The 23,844-nt window shown below is 44.8% G+C and overlaps 1 protein-coding gene and 1 long non-coding RNA gene across 14 annotated transcripts in view; one reads left to right on the forward strand and one right to left on the reverse strand.

Moving 5' to 3' along the window:
- On the forward strand, window positions 1-4,921 carry LOC310839451. Its single transcript, XR_014561527.1, has 2 exons — window positions 1-1,677; window positions 3,112-4,921. It is a non-coding gene; the product is annotated as an uncharacterized lncRNA (long non-coding RNA).
- EPN3 (epsin 3) overlaps window positions 4,391-23,844 on the reverse strand; it is a 24,011-nt gene continuing 4,557 nt past the window's right edge. Inside the window, exons 3-9 of one of the 13 annotated variants that reach the window (XM_083727983.1) lie at window positions 14,116-14,196; window positions 13,205-13,312; window positions 12,168-12,252; window positions 10,781-11,095; window positions 9,831-9,920; window positions 7,800-7,949; window positions 4,391-6,616 (exon numbers count right to left, since the gene is read on the reverse strand). In XM_083727983.1, the coding sequence (XP_083584109.1) occupies window positions 6,291-6,616; window positions 7,800-7,949; window positions 9,831-9,920; window positions 10,781-11,095; window positions 12,168-12,252; window positions 13,205-13,312; window positions 14,116-14,196 (1,155 nt within the window). In that variant the 3' untranslated portion in view covers window positions 4,391-6,290. Of the gene's footprint in view, window positions 6,617-7,799; window positions 8,028-9,830; window positions 9,921-10,780; window positions 11,096-12,074; window positions 12,253-13,204; window positions 13,313-14,115; window positions 14,200-23,844 lie in introns of all 13 variants that reach the window. The other 12 variants (XM_083727992.1, XM_083727988.1, XM_083727986.1 and 9 more) reach the window with 12 other exon arrangements.

A 23,844-nucleotide genomic window follows, 5' to 3' on the forward strand; every position in this document is an offset into this window, starting at 1 on the left:
TTTGGTGGCTTTTTCACACTGTTTTCTTCTTGTTCTTTTTCTTCTTACAAATGTATTTTTGAATTCATTTGGGGGTGTATTTGTTTCCCTTTGTAAGCCACTAAGAATTTTTACAAATAGAACAGTTATACTGTAGCATGTTTAAATAAATACTTTTTTATAATGTGATGTGTGGGAGAGGAAAGCAGATGGCTCTTAACACTTCCAGTAGGCAAAATTGTACTTGACAAACTTCCTTTGCCACCAAACTCTTAGCAGAACAAACGCCCCCTGCTGGTTATATGGTAGCAACTTTATTATTATTGCCTTCACAGAGGTCACCCAACTTTTATTCGGCCCGGTGGCATATTTGGAATGTTGAGAGAATGTCATGCGCACTGGTCACAAAATGGCTGCCACAAGGCGGGTGGCTTGACACAAAATGGCTGCCATGAGGGTGTGGCTCAAAACAAAATTGGGAGTACAGTACTGGTTTTCCTATAGAGCAAAGCAATTTATTGGTTGGATATGGTCGATTTTGGGCCACTCACTGTCTTTCAGCCTAACCTGGTTCAAAGGATTGTTGCCAGGATAATATACTGGAGAGGGGGAGAACCATGTAGGCCATCTTGAGCTGCCTGGAGGCTATTATTATTATTATTATTATTATTATTATTATTATTATTATCATCATCATCATCAACCGGGTAGGACAAGAAGGCAAGGCAACCTACAAGGCAAGGGCTGCAGGCATCCCTTTTGCTGTTCCCTATCACCTATTACCGTATTGGCCTGAACATAAGCCATACTTTTTTTCCCAAATTCCAACCATGAAAAGTTAAAAGTGCGGCTTAAATTCGCAACCTTACAAAAATTGGCTTTTACGGGACTTCTGGTGAGGCAAGATGGCAGGCGCCACAGCAGCGCATAGCTCCTAGGACCACCAGCATACGACACAATTCTAACGAATCGGCTTATATTTGGGTATTGTCTTTTTTTTCGAGTTTTAAAGGTGCGGCTTATTTGCAGGTATGGCTTATATTTGGGCCAATATGGTATAAATCAAAATGCAAAAAACAGCCTATGAAGCAAGTAGGGACCACATCCACATCACTACTTCTAACCCCGTGCCTTAAAATGCCCTTGGGGGCCAGAAAAGGGAGGAAGACAGCACCCTCACCGCTTCTACCCGTCCAAATAAAAATGGTGCTTGGTGCTGGAAAAAGCAGGGAGGCAAGCCACTTCAGAAAAGCCTGCTGGATCAGACCATCTAGCTGAGCTTCTTGTTTCCCACAGTGGCCAACCAGGACGATGCACCTGGAAAGCCCAAAAAGAGAATATGGGGGGGGCTTGTCCTACAACTGTTCCTCAGGGATTCAGAGGCATGTTGACTCTGGTCCTGACTGAAGGTAGCATGTCCCTATCTACATCATGGCTAATAGCCATTGATAGCCTAAATGTTCATTAAATTGTCTATTTCCCTTCTAAATTGGTGGCCGTCGCTGCTTCTTGGGGCAGCAAATTCCTTAACGCCCTATGCATTTTTCAGTTAGATACATTAATGAAAACAGCAGCTCTGATGGAGCCAATCTCTGCAGGCTTTTCTGAAGTTTCAGAGTGGTGGCACAGAATATGAGCTTTATATACTGTCAGCATATAAAAGACATGAAGCATATTGGCTGGGGAACTGCCAAGTCAGTGAGTATACTTACCCACAAACTTGTGTGTCAGCATCTTAATGATCAGATTTAAATCCCACCCGTGCCCATTTGAAACTGGGAATTTAGTCTGTTTTTTCCTATGCCTGGGCAGAAACAAATCTAACTGAAATAGTCTAATCTCATCTACCTAAAGGTTTGTTTGCTTGTTTTAATTTTAAATGGCACTTTCCAAGCTACTATATTGAATTGAAGCTACTATCAAATTGTGGAGGGGCATGGTATTTGTCAGATATCATTTATGATAAAAGCTTTCACAAAATCAGAATAGCAACCAGTCACAAAACCCCGTTGATAATTGGGTTATAATTCATTAACTTCTCAAGAGATAGCCTAAAACAGATCCTCCTCTGTCCCACATCACTATTGTTGCTTTATATCAGGGTGGGCCATCTGTGGCCCTCTAAATGTTGTTAAACTGCAATCCCCGTCATCTCTGACAACTGAGCATGCTGGCTGGAGATGAAGAGAGCTAGAGTCAAGAAGATATGGGGAAACAAATATTCCCCATTCCTTTCTCAACCTTCATTTCTAAGCCTCTTGCAGCAGTGATTTGTGATATCCTTATGAACCTTCCAACAACTCTCTGCATTTTGATTACGTTTATCTTGCCCTTAGAGCAGGGGGTGGGGGGAACCTGTGGCTCACGAGATGTTGGACTACAATGTCTATTGTCCCTGACCATTGGCCATGCTGGCTGGTGTTGATGGGAGCTGTAGTCCAACAACATTTGAAGTGCCACAGGCTCCCATCCCTGCCTTGTTGCTGGTTATCACTCGGCTTACTTTACAGCAACCATTTCCAGTGCAAATCTAGACTACATTGCTATAATGATGCTCTTAGAAAAGATGAGATACCTTTCTACTAGCATAGTATACATACCTCATGGCATACAGTGACACATGTAGACGTTTCAATGCTGAGTACTGGGTTCATCAAACCTATTATTTAAATATTGTGAATGAATGGTTTTAAAAAACCAAGTTTCTTTGGAAACATTACGAAGTTCAATAGCTGGAGTCAAACAGAAAGGACTTCTCTTGTGACTGAGCTAAGAGATTATTTTATTTTAATCGCTGTATTTGGGCCCTTCCAAAATAGGTTAAGAGAAAGATCAGAGCAGCACTCTCCACACTTGTGAGTCCTAGCAACTGGTATTATGGGTGGTTGGGGTGAGCGGCATTTTGTATCAAAATGCCATTGTAGTGCAAACCTGTCCAGGTGTGGACAGCCAAAGTTATAGTGAGACTTTTTTGGGCTCCTGTGCTTGTAATTAACAGCTTGCTTGAAACTTCTGCCTGTGTTATTGCATCTTGTTGAGCACAGCAGCAGGAATACTGATACCCCTTCATTACCATTAATAGAATCTCTGTTTTATTTTGTTTTGTGTTTCATCACCAATATTCTCCTACAGCAACCTGAACAAACAATAAAATGACCAGAAGCTACAAGTAGGTAACTTTTAATTAACATTGCAGAGTTCTTTTGCTAACCAATACTTCCTAATGAAGCATTATAGAAGGCCACGCTAATGGGCCCTGGCATAGAAGCAACCTGTGTCTTCCTGACCCAATGTAAATGAAATAACTGTAGCAGGCATTAAAGAGAATCCTGTTTTTGAGATTGCTTTTAAACCAAAGAGTGTCAGAGCATGTTAATTGTTGCCCAGGGGAAGATCTAGGTGATGCCCTCTCGTTACCTGTGCTGGCAAGCAATAAACAAATGCCCAGGGAATGCAGCCATGCAAGACTGTAAATGGTTTTAATTTGCCAGCAAGAACATCAGTGAATTTTCCATTACATTCATCTCAAGGGGAACTATAGACCAGTGCTGAATATTCTTCTTTTTAGCATGGACTGCAGAAACCCAGGCCGCTCAAATGCAATTCAAAACAAATCAGCACACGTCTAGCTTGTTGCCTTAACATGGCAAACAAGAGGTATGCTGATTTGTTTAGAACTTGAGTTAGCAGCTTTCATTCATTTCAGCTCGGAAAGGACTCAACTTCCTGCAGTTAGCAAATAACAAAGGCTCCACTAGACTACAATCTTGTTTGTCAACATAGGTTGCTAAAGAAGACTGCTCAAGGAGCTCAAAAATCTTCCTGTTTTTGATCACATGGTGTACCATGGATTCTAGTTATTAATTAGCATAAGGACATTTGCACTGTCAAGGCATTTCAAAACAGCCTGGAGGTCCAGCTACTGCATTATCATGCTCTCTCCAACAGTGAATAGTCAGCAAAGCTCACAAGGAGTTGCATGCAGGTGGGAAAATGTTTGCCTGTTGAGAGTGAGGGCAAGGGACATTGCTGACACTCTGAATTGTCTTTGTACTGTTGTCACATAACCATATTTGAATGGTGATTTCATGTCATGGCAATTGTCCATTTATACTAAGACCGAAGAGCTTTGGCCTGGCTCTGAATTGAGTGGCCTGTATAGCTGGAAGGACGAAACCCTAGTTTTCAAACAAAGATGTAACTGAAGCAGCTGTCAATAGAGGCAGTGTGCAGGCATAAAAGAAGTAAATAGTCGGGCTATTAAAAGACAGCAGGACACCTCCTCCCCACAAGCCACTCTTTTCCTTCGAAAGGTGTGCAACCTTAGTTGAGACCCCTTTGATCAAACCTGAAGAGAAGGAAGGTGATTTAACACAGAAAAGAAATCCATTATGAAGTGTGAAACCTCAAGCATATTTGAACTTTTTATTGACTTCTTATTTCCCTCCCCCCTCTTTATGTTCCATTATAGCCAGAAAAGTTGTATTGGTATGGTGATTGCTTAAGCATAGGCAACAAAACTTCAATGATTGTACCACAATGCTCTCCATGCCTGGCCCCCTATTCACATCCCACCTCAAGCTTATTCTAGCTGGATCAGTGCTCCACAAACATCTCGTCCTGCAGATGAATCTTGTATTGGCATGCTGAAATCCTAGATTAAGACACAGTTGGTAACTGGGATTTAACTTCATGCTGTACATACACTCTTGTCTCTGCCATTCCAGCTTGGAAGGAGAGATATTGAAGATAACGCACCTATTGATACATTTATCTCTCTCTCTCTCTCGAGTTTTTAAAGCAAGTTTAAGCCCCAAAATGAAATGCTCCAAGGCCATCAAGCACAATAATAAAGTTTTATCATCACGGAGTCAGGATTCCCGACATCATATTCAAACAATGACCTCCATCATTTGCCTCCATTAAAGCAGTCCAGAACTTCCTCGTGAGTTTCGCAAAGTTCATTCAAACACCCTTTTCCACTGTGGAATCTGCACTTTCTGGAGTACCCCTCAGTCGCAGGTATCCCCTGTTTTTGAGTTTGTGGCTTGAGAGGTAGGCGCTGGGGACAGCAACAAAAGTCTGTGATCAAGCATATAACTAAGAGGTTGTCCATGATGATAACAAAGGAGAAACTGGATTCCTCAAATGATTACTGAGGGGTCAAAGGAAAACGTCGTTCGGACCGAAGGAGGCAGAAACGCAAGTGGCAGAGACATCGGATTTGGAATGAAGGAACATCTGGGCAGAAACAAGAGACTGAGAATTGTGCTCTCCTAGTGCAAAGTGTAATGCATCTTCAGAATCCTGAGCATCCAAGTTCAGGAGCTTTTTTTTTTTTACAAGGCAAGTTTCTAGCCTGGCTAGTAATTTGGGCAAATTTGCTACTCAAGAATTAGAAGCCAGAAGAGGTTGGGCCAGACTTCCAGTGGTCAGGCTGTTGTTCTTGATGCTATTACACCTCATTCCCATAACCAGTCTCAAAACGTATCAACTTTGCTCCAAAAATTGTAAGCAGAATGAAGGGTGCACAAAGAAGAATGTGTGTGCAGTTGGTCTTGCTGCTGCTGTTTATTTTTACAGTCAGGAAGGTTTTCTAGTTGCAGACTTCTGAATATATGTATCCCCCCCCCCCCAATAGTGTAACTGGAGGACAAGAGCAACTGAGGAAGAGACTGCCCTTCATTAAGGGACCCAGTGAAAGTGACTATGGAAAAAGAAATTGGATTTCCTCCTCTAATGTATAACAGTGCTATACTTGCTGACCTATCCTGATTTCCAGAAGTGAGACTATCATGCACGCAGTGCCACTGCAAGCCTTGGCAAAACGTTTTTGTGTTTTCCATGCAGATTACGAAATAATTTGATTCCCTTCCCTCTGAAGGGACAATCTTCCATGAGTTAATTTTTATTTTATCCTAGCCTCTGTGTGTACCAACATAAAAGCACTGGAGAATGAAGACCCTTGAAAACTCAAGCCCTTCTTAAAAGATCTCCCATCTCCTGGGTACCCATCAAAACAAGGCCAGCTAGTGGCAGGGATGTCCCAGTTCTCCATCAGAGGCAGCAGACTCCAGGCAATGTTCAACATGATGGAGCGATTGGTTCTTCTGTAGGCCACCAAAGAAGGAGATTCTTGCTTATGAATCTCTTTGGCTTAGGCAGAAACTAGAGAAGAGTTTCCAGGGAGACGTTTCCCCCCACCCCCATCAAAACTAATGTGCCCACAAAGCCATTTTGCATGGGAGGTTTTCCATAGCAGCTGGGGAAGGAGCAAGAGAACAGTTTGCATGACATCAACAAGAGTCTTCTCAGAGGAAAGGGTTCATACCACTTTGAGAAGGTAGTGGCGGGGGACCTGAGCCAGACAGTGGTAGGAGAGGTTGAGGCAAGTTGCCAGGTAGCTCTGGGAAAGGCCCTGCTCCAGTCTGAGGGAAGGCACTCATGGAGGCCGGGAGGGCCATCGCTGGTGGGATACTGCTGAGTGGGAGAGGGAGCGAAGCACTGTAGGTCATGGAGTTCATGGTCATCCCCATAGCTATGGTAGGCACTGGGGAGCTGGTCCGCATCTGGTTGAGAGTTGGTTTGGGCTGGTCCATGACGTTGAATGGGTTGGTGGGAGAAGGTGTGCTGAGACCTGGAAGAAGGAGAGGGAGGGAGAGAAGCCATCAGCACAACATTCCAAAGGTCAGAGGCCAAGGAAGTGAAGCTCCCCTCCCCCTGTTTTTTTAAAAAATGCACACAAATATGGCAGAATCTACAACCATGTGACCCAAACACTCTAATGTTAAATAAGGAAAGTGTGGAAACGTGTTGCTGAGGGTTCCCATTTTGCCACATATTTTGAGTTCCAAGTTTTGGAGTCAAAAGCAGAGAAGGCCTGAGCACCAATCACGGCAACTGGCAAATATCAACATGCCTAGTATGAAAGAAGTCTGAAATTTCTGACAAGGACTGGTTTCAGTGAAGAAATGGGCCCAGTAAAAAGAGGAGGGGAGGAAGAATAGCAGCTCTGTGTGGCAGGCGTTAGGGAGCGGACTGTACAATGGGGAACTACAGTGGTGCCCCGCAAGACGAATGCCTCGCAAGACGGAAAACCCGCTAGACGAAAGAGTTTTCCGTTTTGGAGGTGCTTCGCAAAATGAATTTCCTATGGGCTTGCTTCGCAAGACGAAAATGTCTTGCGAGTTCCTGCGGGTTTTTTTTCCTCTCCCCCCCCTTTTTCCCAAGCCGCTAAGCCGCTTATCAGCTGATCCGCTAAGCTGCTTAACAGCTGATCCGCTAAGCCGCTAACAGCTAAGCCGCTTAACAGCTGATCCGCTAAGCCAAGCCGCTTATCAGCTGATCCGCTAAGCCCGCTAAGCCGCTAATGGGCTTGCTTCCCAAGACGAAGAAACCGCAAGACGAAGAGACTCGTGGAACGGATTCTTTTCGTCTTGCGAGGCACCACTGTAATGTGCTAGGCTGAGTGCAATCAAATGTGGGCACCAAACAAGATTGAGACAAGGCATGTTGCTGCCTGAAGCAAATAGTAAGATGGACCCCCCCCCATTCCACATATAAACACTGACCAAACTGATTAGACTGGCAATAAGAAAGCATCTTCTACTGCACCTGAGGTCAGTAGGCTAGCTCCAGGAGTGTAGGGCAGCCATGTGACACACACGGTTCTGTCCATCACATGAACACTACCTCCCATCTGCTGCCTGGGGCAGCTGCCACCCCAGTTGGCCTAATGGTAGGGCCAGCCATGTTACAAAACTCTGGGCAAAACTGTGGGACAGAATTGCTAATGGATCTATTCTGCCTATAAGGCCTACCTGCCAGAAATGGATTACGAGACATCAGGTTCTGAGGGGCTGTGACCAAGGAGTCCAGATTAACCAGAGAAGAGGCATTTGGGCCAAGAAAGGCCTCTGGCGTTTTGCTGTCTTTCTTCTTCTTTGAATCAGGAAGAGAGTCTCCTAAACCTGCAATATCAAAAACGTCCTTATTCTTGACTCCATTCTCTTTCGTGCTTGGAATAAGGTCACCAAACAGGTCCACATCTACCAACAATAAGAGAGAGAGAGGGAGGATGTGTTATTTCTGTTCCTTTTCACTGAGATACTCCATGGTTTGCCCCACATTTCCTGCTAGGTTCTCATTTAATCAATTATTCAGTCCTTTCTTAGATGTACTGTATTGGCTCATCTTCAGATGAAGTTCTCAGAGTGGCTAATGATAAAAAAGATGAAATGAATGAAAACAATAGCTTGATAGATATAATAAAAAAAATCACTACAGTGGAAACACAAAAACAGAAAGCAAATGGAATAACTCAGTCGTGTGCGTCTGATCATTCTGTCAGTGCAAGCATTTCCGTTTCCCAAACAGAATGATCCCTCTCCTCCCCCTTCACAGGTTCTCCTTAACCTCCTGAATGGATTTGGGGGAGTTGTGAGGAGAGGAGATGGGGAAGCCTTACTGCCCTAGTGGGAAACCTTGCATTAGCTTCCGCTAGCATGCCTGTTAGTTGGGCCAGAGCAACAATAAAACTCCATCTCAAAGATTCTTATGCATTCTAATAGAACTACAAGGACTGGGCAAATACAAAGGTGTTAAGTTGAGATCAGAAAGAGAAAGAGAATGGCACCAAGCAAATCTCTCTTGAGAAGGTATCCCAAAGGTGAGGCACCAGTTGATGATCATAACATTTGGAGAAGGGCCTAAGAAGGGCCAATCAGGCTCCTGCAGGAGGAGGAATCCTCTAGGTCAGCCTTCCACAAGTCGGTGGTCTTGAGATCTTTTGGACTACTACTCTCAGCAGCTCCAGCCAACCAGCATAGCCAGTGGTCAGGGATAATAGGAGTTGTAGTCCAACAACATCTGGGGGAGGCACCAGATTGATGAAACCATTTAGGGCTTGAAAAAGGCTAAAACAAGCACATTCGACATGGAATCTATTTCACGCTGCATTCTGCCACAATCCTTTATACTTAAGATTCCACCATTTCCAAAGATGCACTTCCGTACATCTTTAGGAGAGGGGTGTGTGTGACTTACATTAGCAGGTGTACAACCTACCAGTTCAATCTCCAGTTAAAAGGAACTTAATTTCCAGAATAGGGAAAGATATGTGCCTAAATGCCCCTGGAGGGCTGCTGCCCATAACAATAAGCATTGCTGCTGTGGATGTGTCATTGCTCAAAGTATAAAGCATTGCTTACATAATTGTCCTAATGCTCAGCGCTGCCTTCCTTTACCACACATTTGTTGCAGTCTCATCATTCAAGTCCCACTTTAAAGCTTCTTCTCTAAGGCGTTTCCCTCCCTCCCAAACTCTACTGCAAATTGGGATTGCTGCTAGAAACCTTTTGTGGGTAATGCATTCTAATATAACCTTTGAACATGGACATTTTTTAAAAGAATCCATCTTAGGAGCTCCTAATGTTAGCCATCTCTAGTCCTACTCACTGCCAATGTGGGAAATCAGACCAGAATGGAAACTCTAGAGCAGCTTTCCCCAACCTTGTGCCATCCAGATTTTTTGGACTACAATTCCAATCAACCCCAGGCCCTGTGGCCAATAATCAGGGATTATGAGAATGGGAGCCCAACACATCTGGAGGGCACCAGGTTGGGGAAAGCTGCTCTGGAGCTTTAAGACTAGAACTAATCATCAAAACATGATAGGTGTAAGCAAGGGCAAAGCCATGGACTTATTTTCCAGCAGGATGCATACTATGAAACAAAAAAAGTGGAAGAAGAAAAGTAGTATGTGTGAAATTTACCTCCATGGCAGCCATCAAAATTATAGGATCAAAATGATGCCTGAAAGTGCATATGGAGGACCTGTCCCTTTCACTTACCTACTGGGCTGTTGGATTTCCCAGAACTGTCATGTTCTGGCTGATCCATGTGTTCAGGTAGTTTTGCAAACAAGTCAAAAGCAGCACTGCCTATGGAGGAGTTGAAGACAGAAAGAAAGCTTAGGGGAGGGGGCGCTAAATGAGTTGGGCCCACCCCCTTTTGAGTGAGTAGGACTGGCTCTGTCCACCCTATCTCAACACCACTGCTGAGTTCGGGGAAAGCAGGGCTAGCAATAAGTCCCCAACGTTGTCCTTCCCAATGAAAACCAAGAACAGGGGAAAGAGTTCCCACAGGCATTCCCTTTGGGAGCTCTTGAAAAGTGGTGGCCGGGAATGTGCTTATCCTCTCCCTCCATCACCAGTTTGTTGCTTGGAACTGGGAGCCAATCAGCAGCAGCGGGGAAGAGGTGGTCCTGCTGCTGACGCTACGTGAAGCTGCACATGGAACTCTCTCGTGTCAATAGATGAAAGAGATACACATGCACAACCTGGCACGATAGCTGCTGGTCCCATCTCTATTACATGTGCTTCTAGGCTCTCTCCTATGGTTTGCCACTTGGGTACTCACCTGGAGAGATCTGCTTCTCACCCTAGGTAAAGGTAAAGGCACCCCTGACCATTAGGTCCAGTCGTAGCCGTCTCTGGGGTTGCGGCGCTCATCTCACTTGGCAGGAGCAGGGACCGAGCAACGGGAGCTCACCCTGTCGCGGGGATTTGAACCGCCAACCTTTTGATCGGCAAGTTCTAGGCTCTGTGGTTTAACCCACAGTGCCACCCGCGTCCCGCTTCTCACCCTAGCTGAGTAGATAAACAGCACATGACATGGCTCACATAAAGCAAGAGAGTTGGGGAAATTGCAGCTGGCAGTTTTGAAGGAAGGAATGGGAAACCGGACAATTCTACAGATTAAGTGGCATTGAGGACTACAAGTGAAAAAGAGCTTCTCTTACCAGACATGGAAGACTTCTCCACAGTGCCTCCCCAAGGGTCAGCAGCAGAAGCAGTGCCTGCAGGAACTAATGCAGGGGGTGAGGACTTTCCCCAGGGGTCCGAAGAAGAGACACTCGAAGGCAGGGATTTGACCCCCCATGGATCAGAAGAGGAAGCAGAGGAGGAAGAGGCATGAGGAAGGTTCCAGGGCCCTGGAGAGGCTTGATTGGTAGAACATGCTGTCTTACTTAGAGCATCCCTTGAAGATACGGGCACCCAAGGGTCTGCCGTGGGGCCCCAGGATGTTCCTGTCGATTCCACAGTGGACTTGGTATCTGGAGGGGGAGAAAGGAGTGTCAAGGGAAACAAAATGAAGACAGAATGTGGACAGGGAAAATGAAATAAATAAAGAACTAGTATTGATGAAGCTAGAAGCAGATGAATGGGTACAGCATTAGGGATGTTACCTGGTTTAAGAAATCTTAGTTGATCAGTTGCCTGAGAATTACTGTATTTTTTGCTCTATAAGACTCACTTTTTCCCTCCTAAAAGGTAAGGGGAAATGTGTGTGTGTCTTATGGAGCGAATGCAGGCTGCGCAGCTATCCCAGAAGCCAGAACAGCAAGTGGGATTGCTGCTTTCGCGGCGCAGCGATCCCTCTTGCTGTTCTGCCTTCTGAGATTCAGAATATTTTTTTCCTTGTTTTCCTCCTTCAAAAACTGGTCTGGTGCGTCTTATAGAGCGAAAAATACGGTAATTGATTAAATGTGCACAAGTCTGCACATCAACGTGTTTTGAAGAGTGGGGAACATGTTTAGATGATGGACATATATGACCCAAAAGGGACTATTGTAGAAGGAACATCCCAAGCGTGAGACACAAGGTGGGGGCAGGAGAGAAAGTCCCTTCTTCCAAGATGGCACCTGCTTGTAGTGATAATTAACATGTTTAAAGAGAAAAATCTGCCTACCCCTCCAGTAACCAGGGCACCTTCTTCGTCCATAATAATAATAATAACAAACTTAAGCCAAGGCTGGGGAATCTGTTGCCCACCGAATGATGGACTCCATCTCCCATTCGCCATGCTGGCTGGGGCTGATGGGAGTTAAGAGTCCAACAGCATCATCTGGAAGGCAACAGGTTCCCTATCCCTGATTTAAGCAAATGGATTAGTCAACTAAACGCTGCAGCCCAAAGCAGAACCATAGCAAACAATGGGTTAACATTTGCCCAAGCTGCCTGAAAGCATGGGTGGAATGGGAGAGGTGTGTGGGTGGAATGGAGAAAGAAGAAAGAGGCTGCAAAGATCCTTACTGTTATGCTCCCAAGAAGTAGACAAGGACAGAGCTGGAGGAGAGAAGGCTGCATCATGATTCCAAACCTCAACAGATCGATTGTTGCCCCCACCTGGAATATCCCATGGGTCAGCTGAAGTGTGGGTAGAAGTGATCGGTGCTGGTCCAAAAATGTCTGCCAGCTCCAGCACAGAAGACTGGAAAGATACAAAGGGATAAAATGTATTAGGACCTAGAGATCCCAAGAATATGTGCGCTTCAAACTGCACCAAGACTGTACAGGTTTGGAAGCTATCAAAAAAGCAGAGGGCTTCCCTCTGCTCTCCCAAGGCATGGTGTTGCAATTTCTCCCTCCCTTAAGAGCTTTAGAAAGTAAAATTCTACACAAGATTCCAGGCTATGAGTGTGTGAATGGTCTCTTAATTGCTTGATGCTGTTGGATTGTTAGAGCTAACACCAATGCATGGAAGAAGCATTGGTACCTCATGTAAGCTCTTCTGAGTGTAGCAGGATCTATGTGCAATAAATAGATGAATCAAAACCACCAGTGGACTTGGCTCCAGAATACAGTGGTACCTCGGGTTAAGAACTTAATTCGTTCCGGTGGTCCGTTTTTAACCTGAAACTGTTCTTAACCTGAGGTACCACTTTAGCTAATGGGGCCTCCTGCTGCCACCACGAGATTTCTGTTCTCATCCTGAGGTAAAGTTCCTAACCTACTATTTCTGGGCTAGCAGAATCTGTAACCTGAAGAAGTGTGCATGCACACTTAAGAAGTGTGCATGCACACGAAAGCTCATACCTAGAACTAACTTAGTTGGTCTTTAAGGTGCTACTGGAAGGAATTTTTTTATTTTGTTTTGACTATGGCAGACCAACACGGCTACCTATCTGTAACAGTTTTCTTCAGTTTGACTGTTAATTTTAGGGGCAACTCTCAGGACAAATTCTCACTCTGTAACCAGCAGTGAGTGGGAAGGACTTCAGCCCCAGGATTACCAATTTGCAATTCCATCTGAAGCAGGAGCCACTGTAGATACTTCAGAGAGATCAATGGGGCTAGCAAAGGTGGAATACAAAATGGCACACACCAAAGCAAGTATTTATGTATGTCCACCACAATATAACCAAGCAGCTGGTGCCTCCTACCTGACTTTTCTTGGTCTTTTCTTCTTCTTCTTCTTCTTCCACACCCTGGTGACTTTCTTCCAATGCCCTCTGCAGTAGTGAGTTTTCTCCTTGCCATGCCCTCACTTCCTGTAATCAAAATGAACAGCCAACGGGGTATGAGCTGAATACAAGAAAAATGAAAGATTATTTCATACTGGTCATGGCCATCATTTAGGTAAGCGTGGCACCTGCCCTTTTCATTTCCATACTTCTATACCCCATGTTAAACTGTTCTCTGTTAGGAACAGTTAGTTTTTAGAACAATGTAAGTTATATTAAAAAAATACCAGCCAGAAAAGACCCAGAAGGCAGAAAGAAGCGGACATAGCTGGGGGTGAGGTAGGAACTGGGGGAGGGTGGGTCTAGAATTCTTTCATCTTAAAAAGAAAAGTGAGGTTTTGAGTCCAAGGGCCAGTTGCAATTTTACATATACTTTCTTGGAAATAAGCCCCGTTGAGCCCCATGGGGCTTATTTTCAAGTAGATATGCTTTGGATTATGTTTGGTGTTTCATTATCAGTGTGAAAAGAGGCAATTTCACCATCCTTGGACTGATTTTCAAATGTTGGGTTTCGACAAATTTCCACAACTGATCAGAGTTATCCAGAGATACCCAGTCTTGAGTTCCCAAGTCTCTGAAACTATCTCCTATGTGAGTCAAGATTTCTTTCAGAACCGTGAGGACCACATGGATATTTTCTGGAAATACCAACTCTGAGGCCTGTGGCAAACGGAACAAGATGTACAGAATTTCTAGACTCTTCTGGAGATAGCAGCATTGTCTCAGGAAGGAGCTACCAAGCTTAGGCCAAAAGCTTTCCCACTTAAAGAGGCGTGAATTCAAGAAGAGGAAAGTTAAAAGTGCCCTTTCACCACCTGGGTTTGGGATACCTTCTCATGCTCCTGTTTGCTCAGGGTAAGCGCTATCTGTAATTGCAAGTCTTCATCTGTGCTGGAGACTGGAGGAAGTGGCTGCTGACAATGAAGGAGAATGGGGTAAAAGTTTGTTCCTGCTCCAGGGCTTTGGATTCAGTCATTCATTTCTGGGTCACAACCTTCCAAACCCACCCCACTTCCCCTTTATAATCAAAGAGCAAGATGGCTTTGAATCCAGCCATGCAACTGTTCAACTAGCTTTGCCCATTTAGATACCCATCCCAGAAATCTTTAATGCCTATTCTTTCACGAAGTTTGCAGTCCCTCCCCTCCAACCCTTGCTTCTATTTCTTTCCACCCACATCCATATATTTACACATGGCTTGCTTACAATAATGCTAAATCACCTCTCAGCAAAATAATAATACAGTGGTGCCTCGCAAGACGAATGCCTCGCAAGATGAAAAACGCGCAAGACGAAAGAGTTTTCCGTTTTTTGAGTCGTTCCGCAAGACGAATTTCCTTATGGGCTTGCTTTGCATGACGAAACGTCTTGCGAGTTCTTGCGAGTTTGTTTCCTTTTTCTTAAAGCCGCTAAGCCGTTAATAGCCGCTAAGCCGTTAATAGCTGCTAAGCCACTAAGCCGCTAATAGCTGCTAAGCCGCTAATAGCCGTGAAAACCGCAAAACGAAGAGACTCGCAGAACGGATTAATTTCGTCTTGCGAGGCACCACTGTAATAAAAAGCAGCTGCTGCCCAAACATTAAAAATGCAAGCATCCAAATAAATCCATAAAACAGTAACTAAATAAAAGCAACCATCACCAGGACATGAATGATAGCAGCTAGGTTTCTATATTTCAGTCATAGGAGGTGCAGATGGTGAACTAACTAGAGCTGGCACTCTGATTCATGGCCACCACCTGAGAATCTAAGAGCATCCTCAAACTATGAACCTTATGGATGTGTGTGATCCTAATCAAGCACTGGCATTTCCTCAGCCAACAGACATTTCAGCCAAGTTCTCCAGATACTAGTCTCTCAAGTCCTTGCCCTGAAATGGCAGGAGTTGCTTTCATTTAATTTGTTAAAGATTTCTACACTACCCTTTCATTACAATTGTCCAGAGTACTTTACAATAGGTAAAGGTTAAAGACTGGCCTACAGTTACCCAAGGTCAGCCAGGTCTATTGGGGCTCCCCCCCCCCCCCCGCTTCCCAGCAGGAGATGAATCATTTCCTCATTTGAGACAGAAACCCTAAAAGCAGTATTCACTCTTCTGCCATTCAGACTGGCCAGCCTTCCATAGCTGGTCACCTTCTGCCAGGAAGGTCAATAACTGAAGAGGCATAGGGTTGTATTCAGTGCTGAGCCTGCTGTGCCCTGCTCATGAAACAGAACTTATTCCTCCTCTCCTCCTCCTGGTCTGTATGCCCCAGAATTCTGCTCCAGAGGGTCCCCTAACTCTCTGGAGCACATCTTGACTGTGTCTGGGTCAGGGATGCAGGGGGAAGAAAAGGAAGGGGAAATCCTGTTGTATGAGCAGCGTTGGCTACAACCCATGTTCTGCTTCTGTCCCAGAAATGTCTCAGTACCTCATCTGCCTCTTCAAGTGAAATCAACGGAAGCTCATCCAAGCAACCTTGAGTAGCAGTGGCAGGACACTGAGCTCAATGTGACATCCAAGTCATGGCAGATGTGACTCAGTTTATCTGCAAAATGTTTTGCAAAGCAGTTGCAGTAGGCTACTGATGGTTCTGTGGCTGGGATGCGGAACAAGTGGTCCTTTAGAGATGTTGCTAGGCTACAACTCCCACCATCCCTGACCATAGGCAGTGCTGAGGTTGATGGAAGCTGGAGTCCAACAACAGCATCTCTTAAGTCCACAAGTTCACCATTCCCATTATATGTGTTCATCAATGGATGGTTTTTTCTGCAGGAGCACTGCCATGGCAGCAGGGAGGTTTTTGTGCATTTCCTACAAAGCCAGAAAGCTTTCCTTTGCCCTACTAGACCACTCAAGTGCAAACACCCACATATAAGAAAACAATCCCAGTAACCTTGCACAGACCTATAACACCAAGATCTCAATCTACAATTAACAATAATGCACCAACAGCTTGTCATGTTGCACCCAATGACTTTCTACAGCTTTCTTCTTTTTTTAACCCTGGTGCCTGCCTATAGCTTTGGTTTTTGTTTGGACTTTTAGCAAGCTGGCTGGCTTCCCAAGGTAATGTAACCTGAGAGCTTGCCTTGCTGGCTGCTATGACCCTTCTGTCCTTTCTTCGGGCTGGAGCTTATCAAGTGTCGTTCCAAAACCCAGTTCCCTACAAGGAGGCTGATCAGCAAGCAAACAGATGGTGGCACCAGCAGGGATGGCTGCTTTGTTACCCTAATAATGGGGGAAAGCACAATCACACTTTTGTGGCAATACAAACAACAGTCATCACCATTCCTTGCAGAGACACGGTCCCTTCAGGCCTTCAGGCACCATCGTTAACGCTGCCTCGAGAAAGACTGTTACAAGCAGCAATCATTGATCTCACGCTTTTAATTTGCCAAATGCTTCACAGAACTTATTATCTTTGGCCCCACTCTGGTTCTAGCTGAGTGTGGGAAAAGGTGGTTCCAGGTAAGGATACAGGTCTCCACATCCATTAGAAAGGCACATCCCGCCAATTCAGCCAACCAGCATTATGGTGCAAGCAAAGATGTCTATTGAGCCGCCTATGTCAGCCATTGTGTTCCAAATCTCGCCCAAGAAACTGTCTGATCTCTGCCCCGGCAACTCCTACGCAAACACAAATAGTAGTTAAAAAGGGAAAAAACAAGATCCCAGTGCTAGCTGACCTAGATGTTCCTCCACCAAACAAAACCATCAGTCATCTCCTTTCTTTTGACTTGGGCTGTGACCATACCAGAATCACTGCCATTGGGGAAAAAACTGTCCTTGGTCATGTGTTCCTTAATGTATTGTTTCATTGTTGGCCCAGCACAGAATGTTTCAAGGAACTCAGTGAGCTTTTCACGTTGCAACCCTGCATACTGTACGTAACTTGGGTTCCTTGTTCCTGGTGAATGTTGCTCTTTTCCCTATTTAGCAAGGTGTTGCAGGGGAATATTTAGTGACTTTTTAAAATAACTCCAGAGTTGTGCACAGATTTAAACAGGCCTTCTTTAAACATTGCTAAATACAATGTGGATATTTCTGCATTCCAAAATTACTACATTTGCATATGTAATTGCTTCCCATTCTGATTTAAATAATAATTGTGATGGACAAAGGAGGAATAAGGGACCCAGGAAAAACTGAGGCACTACATAATATGTCCCTTGCTATATTCAAGTGATGTACTGCTAAGCCTGCTATTTATTTTGAGATACAAATTCCCGTATTAAAAAAAACCCCAGAAGTAGAATACACAAATCAAGATGGGACATGAATACACGGTGATATTGGATGCAAGTTTTGAATGGGAAGCAGAATTTTCCTGCCACTCTCCGAAACCTGAGCATTTGAGAGAGAGCAAGAGAGCGCGTTGAAAGGCACATCAAGTATGGATTGGGTCTTTTGACCCTAGTAAAGCTGTTTAACCCACAGCGCCACCCGCATCCCTTAAGGGGATGCTTATGTTGCAATAAAGAAACGTGAGCACAAAGCTAATAATACAGTAAACTACAGGAACTAGACAATGCAGGAGGTGAATACTGTCTAGAATCCTGCACTCCCAACCACCCCACCCTATTTTGTTTTCATGAAAACTCCTTCATCACACACAGCTGAGCTGTTTCAGCCTTTAACTACTGAGAAATGCCTACCCAATACAGGTGATACAAAGGCAACAAGTCCAAACTAGTTACTTGTGGAGAAGCACAATGCAGTCATGTGCTAACTTTAAGCTCTCAGAATGCCCGTGCCTAACATGATCGCCCCTAGGCAGTCATTCTAGCATACCGCCAACTGGTAGACAGCTCGCAGCTAACTTGCCAGCTGGCAGCTAATTTGGGCTCATTATTGACTGGTAAGCACAGGTAGTGAAGGCAGTGATACTAAAAATGATGTGTTTGCTTGTCTGTTTTGTTACACTGGGGTGTGTGGAACCCTTCAAATCCTTCACCAACTATGAAACAGTCTAGCTTTGTAGTAGGGACATTTGCTGGCAGGAACAGACCCTTGGCTTAGCTCCAGGTGAAGCACACAGTAATAATACAATTTAGTACAGGACTTCTCAAGGGTGTTCGCACACTGCGTTCAACAAGTGTACCAGCTGTGTACACAAGCAGTTGAGCCTTGCACTCGTGCAATAACCTGCATGTAACATTCAACCTATGTGCGCAATAGGTGAGCTGTACAGATCAACAAGCATACACACTTTCACACAAACACATGTGCATGTCTAGAGGCACCTTGTAGCTGTGTTCAGTGGGGCATGTGAACAAGCCTTCAGTCCACTCTTTATCAGTCCAGTGATCCAACCCACAATGCTATAGAGCCCTGACACTGATGCGAACACCACTGCAGGGCCCCTGGTGAGTTGTGGTGGGAACAGGTGATATGAAAAACCAGTATGAGACCAGTATGAGGATGGCCTGAGCCCTAGCGCTCACCCCAAGGAATCTCCACTGGCACAGGGGCTGCAGAATGCTGGGGAGCCACAATAGAGTCAGCACCTATTCAGAATGGAGCTCTGCCAGTATAATGTACAAAGCAGGGAGTGAACCAATCCCTAAATACAAGGCATAAGAGGTTAGCTGAGCTCTTACGTAAAGAAAAAACCTTACAGCGAACAGAATTCATCAGTATGTGTGTCGGCACAATTGTGTTTCCCAACAAATGTAAATCAGTTCCCAAACTAAGTATCGGGGAAATGAAAGGAGGGCTTCTGGAGGTAAGAAAAGAGCAAAAGCAAGTCTACTCTAAGGAGGAAAAGGGGAAGGTGAGTTACTTTGGAGGGGGCGGGATAATAATAGAACACATCGTGCTAAATGTGCATGTGTGAGTTTCATTTGTCATCCCCAGTATGAAAACAGAAATTGCTGTGTAGGAGAGAACAAAGGGTTATAGCTGCCATTAGGTATCACTGGCCTGTTTTCCAACTCTGCACCTAACAATTAAAACAATTAGAAGGATATGACTGCATCCTCATGATTATACTGTGGGGCGGCCTAGTCATTTTGCTGCATCACTGAATGGAAGGGTTAGCCATCCTTTTCCAGGTTAAAGGGATTAAGCCCTGATAGTTAGTACAGCTCTTCCGATACTTTAGCCACACCCTCACACTGACCCACTGACCCACCACCCATTCTGTTTTTCCCTCCTTCTGGATCCCTATTGGGGCAGGGACTGACTGACTGACTGGCCTGGAAGAAGGACAGCACTGTTACCCCAAAGGTGGACTCTTGCTTTAGAGAAATTAATCTTTGAGATATTATTTGTATTTGTGTTGTTGATGTTGGTGTTGTTGTTTGGGAATGGACTGGCTATGCGGCCTATCAATTAAGTCCCCCTCTAGTAAGTTTAGAGTTGTTATCACAAAGACCAACACAAGTGTCTCCCCCACTGGAGGTTAATAAGAAGGGGAAGGGAGATAAAGTAAGAAAAGGTCCCACATGCTGAAACCAACTATTGGCCTGAGAATATCCCTGAGGTCCCCAACGTAGCACTCATGGGCCCCATGGTGCCTTTTGACACCTCCCCTGAGTCATTAATTTTGGGGAGGTGTTCTTGCTTTTTTGCCAGTTTCCCCACCTTGAACACTGCCAGCTGTGAAACTGATATTTTGTAGCACCCCCAGCATGTTCAATTGCTCAAAAATTGGGGACCTGGTAGAACTTCTCCCTCATCTTCCCACAATCCCACCTGCATTGCTCAGACTGAAGGTGGTGGTGCTCAGGGAAGTTAACATGAGAGTGAGACAGGAGTCTATTGGGTGTAGCAATCAGCCCTTACATGACTAAGGAGACTCTGCTGTTAAACTAGTGTCTGAACTAGCTGTCCGTGTCACCATCTTTTAGCCTGACCCACCCTGCGGGGTTGTTGTGAGGGTGAAAAGAGGAATGAGCCCCCACTTACACACCCTTGAACCTCTTGGAGGAATTGCAAAAGACAATACATTGCCGTCTTTGAATTTCATCTCCATTACTCATCAAGGAACACACAGTAGCAAGCCCCAAGGTCTCCTTAGCTAGAAAGGTAGGAGACTGTTTAGTTGGCACTTCCATGAAGTGCGCAAATGGAGTCTGGTGTATCCAAGCATAAAAGGGCACACTGCAGGCATGATTCAGTGAGACTTAAAGATCCTTACTTTCAGGAGCAGAGGAAGAACATTACTCTGCATGACAGAGGATGGCCCAGGTAGGTGAGAATGCTGTCACTTCCACTTGGCTGTGCAAGTTTGTTAAGGACACAAATAGCCTTCCCTTCCTCCCCTGCCTGGCTTCTTCACAGTGGTGGAAATTCTGAGAGCTGAGATTCCGAGAGTTCTCTTGCTCCAGACCAGACACCCTTCACCCTCGGAAATCTCACACCTTTAAGGGCTGCTTCCCATTTTGCATTTCCAATCTCACATAATAGTTGGAAGCAGCTCTGCACAGGTCCAGAATATGTGAAACCGGACAAAACATTGTAGGTATTAAATTTACAGCACTTGCAGTCTCCATACTTTATTATAGTCATGTGTGGTGCAGGGTGACTACCAGTAAATATATATATATCGACAAACACCACCAAAATAAAAGGACATGGAATTAGATAAACTTGGATGTAGTGAGTTATATGCATTGATAGAAATTTAGAAACAATTACTGTAAGAGTTCAATAGATATATAATGGGAGGAATTCATCTTAGAGCTAAGGAGACTGCTCTGTCAGTGCAAACATTTTCTGCTTGCCTGATGGAACAATCTGCCCTCTCCTCCCCGCATGTGGGGTTCTCCTGATTTCCTTCCCAAACCATTTTTTTTTTTTGGGGGGGAGCCACATTGCACAAGCAGAAGTCAATGTGTGGCCTTGCATTGGCAAGACTAGTCAGCTGAATCCAGCTCCATGCATCTCACCATAGCAGGAAAGACTATGACCTGGGTACCTATTTAGTCTGCTGCCCAGACCTATTTAGTCTGCTGCCCAGGTGTTCACAGTTGATGGGCAGTGCCTAACCCCCTGGTCTCCCTTTTTGTTGTTCCTCGTCTTTAAACATTCTTGGACCAGACCTCAAACAGAGGGATCCTTCAAGTAAAGGACTATCCTCTAACAGCCTTTCAAATAGAGAGTGCAAAGTAGGACTCATGACCATCCTAGAGTGGTGGTTCTCAAGAGTAAATATTTTCTGACTGCTCCTGAACCCCATAGGAAACAAAGGGGTTCAATGGGGCTAATCCATTGGGGCAAATGGGACATTGTACCAACAAACTCAGTCTGCCCACAACCAGCCACCATCTGCCTGCCTTCTTACAAACAGTTCAGGGGGTTGGCACTAGCTACCAGCTTCCTCTCAATGTTGCCCTTATAGAACTTAGCAGGGAGAAGGACGGAGACAGAACTAGAATCACTTTGCTGCTGTGGCATAAAGAAATATATCGGGCAGGAGTGAAGAAAGCAGCTGTTCAAGGCTCCTGTTCAGGAACAAATTATAATTTGCACCACGCACTTTGAGGGTCTCTTGGTCAATCTTCTCTTCAGTCCAGTGAATTTGGCTGATCCACAGTGATGGGCAGTGAGCACTCCTTTCATTCAGTGAACTTTGTAGGGGGTCTTTACCCCCAAACACAAATCCACCCTTTAGGACACTTCATTTCATTGTGCTCAGTGCTCATAAAGCAACCCTGATAAGCAAGCTCTCTCCCACTCTAGTTCAGTTTCTTTGCACTCCAATTCTTTAATTTCCGAATCTCATCTCTGAGATGGTCTCCTGCTCAGCAAATGCCTTGATAAGCTGTCTCTTAAGGCTTGGGTTCCATTTTCCTCAATGAAGCTCATGGATAATTGGGCAAATCATTCACCAAATTAGAGTAGGTCCAAAAGACCTGTGGAACTCTTCTATGGGAACAGAAGGACTATACAGTGGTACCTCGGGCTACATACGCTTCAGGTTAAATATGCTTCAGGTTACAGACTCTGCTAACCCAGAAATAGTATCTCGGGTTAAGAACTTTGCTTCAGGATGAGAACAGAAATTGCATGGCAGCAGCGGGAGGCTCCATTAGCTAAAGTGGTGCTTCAGGTTAAGAACAGTTTCAGGTTAAGATCGGACCTCCGGAACGAAGTAAGTACTTAACCCGAGGTACCACTGTTTTGGGATGGGGGGTTGCCTTCAAAAGTTATCTCTCAGAAATTCTAGGAATCCTGTTCCCAGAATGCCATGCTGACACAGGAGCTGTTCCCCAGCCTTTCAACTAGCTATACTGACAGAGAGAAGTGATGTTGACATTGACCGATTTCTCCTAGAGCTTCTCTTAGCTATCAAGCCATTCCTCTAAGTAAGCAAACAATGGCCATATATCCATCAAGCCCAGGGAGCAATATATTATTATTAAAATGAAATGCAGTAGATGGTGGTCTGTTCTCGATTACTCTGTGAGATGGCTTCATTTAAAATAATGTAGACTCAGATTAAAGGCTTGTGCCAAGTTTCCCATGAAGATACTTCTCAGGGCCGACATCCAAAATCCATGATGAGTTATTGTTACATCTTAGCATGGCTAAGATGAAGATTATTGTTACAAGAAGAATATCCATGGACATTTTTGCTCACAAAGCAATACATTCAAAGTGTGCCCAATGGAGAAGTGATAATTAGGCTCCCTAAGAGACTAGGATGTGAGCTGGCTTTAGCAACGTGTGTGGTAAAGACAGGAGTGCTACTGTGTATAGCTTATGTGCTTTTTCAAGGAAACAGGTCTTCACAAGAATATGCTGGTGAGATACTTTCAGTCAAAGCTTGAGAGAAGCATGTAAGCTGTTAAGTGTGGGATCCCAGCCCCTTCAGCCAACTTTTCAAGACTAAGGCACTCTTTCCCTTGCCACCTTCATGCTTCTCCAATGTCACTACTCGTGTCACTTGACATAAGAAAGGCCCTCAGAGCTAATCTTGTGTTTGGTGCATGTAAACAAATGCTTGGGCTACCTTGAAAGGGAGAAGCAGATCAGCTGATAGGAAGGCTGCTCGTGGAAAGCATACAAAGGGACTAGGTCGCTGGACTGCAACGGTGAAAGTCATTTTAAATTAAGCAAAACCAAAAGAGCGGATTCAGAGCTTAAGAAGCGCCACCAGTCAAAATGGCAGATCGCTTCTCTGTCAATGCTTCTTTCTAACGTCCAAAGGAGAACTTGCTCAGATGAATTGCAGAGGCTGGAGGAGTGGGCATTAGGAGAAGCTCTGGAAACCGAATGTGAAAATGCAACATTTGATTTAGCTGCAAGGTGGTGAATGAAGTCCTTCGTTGAACCTCCATATTGCAGAGCGCAAAACACAATGAAAAGGAAGTGTGTATTCCCTTTCCCTGTGAAGTATCCAGAAGTGCTATGTAGGAGGCACTCCTGCAGCAGCTAAATGCTACCTTGAGCCTCAACCAGTATCCAAAAGACCTACATAGTTCATACTGGGCTATGTTCTGTCCCTGCCACTTACAGTGCCTAAGAGAAATAGCTGGCTGTTGATAGCTGCCATGAAAAAAACAGCAGGCACAGTTAAAAACATTGAAAGCCTAAGTGAGAGATTCCTACATATAAGATCACTGCTGCAAT

The sequence above is a fragment of the Podarcis gaigeae genome (assembly GCF_964106915.1).
Source record: "Podarcis gaigeae genome assembly, chromosome: 2".
In the NCBI taxonomy this organism is placed as follows: Eukaryota; Metazoa; Chordata; class Lepidosauria; order Squamata; family Lacertidae; genus Podarcis; species Podarcis gaigeae.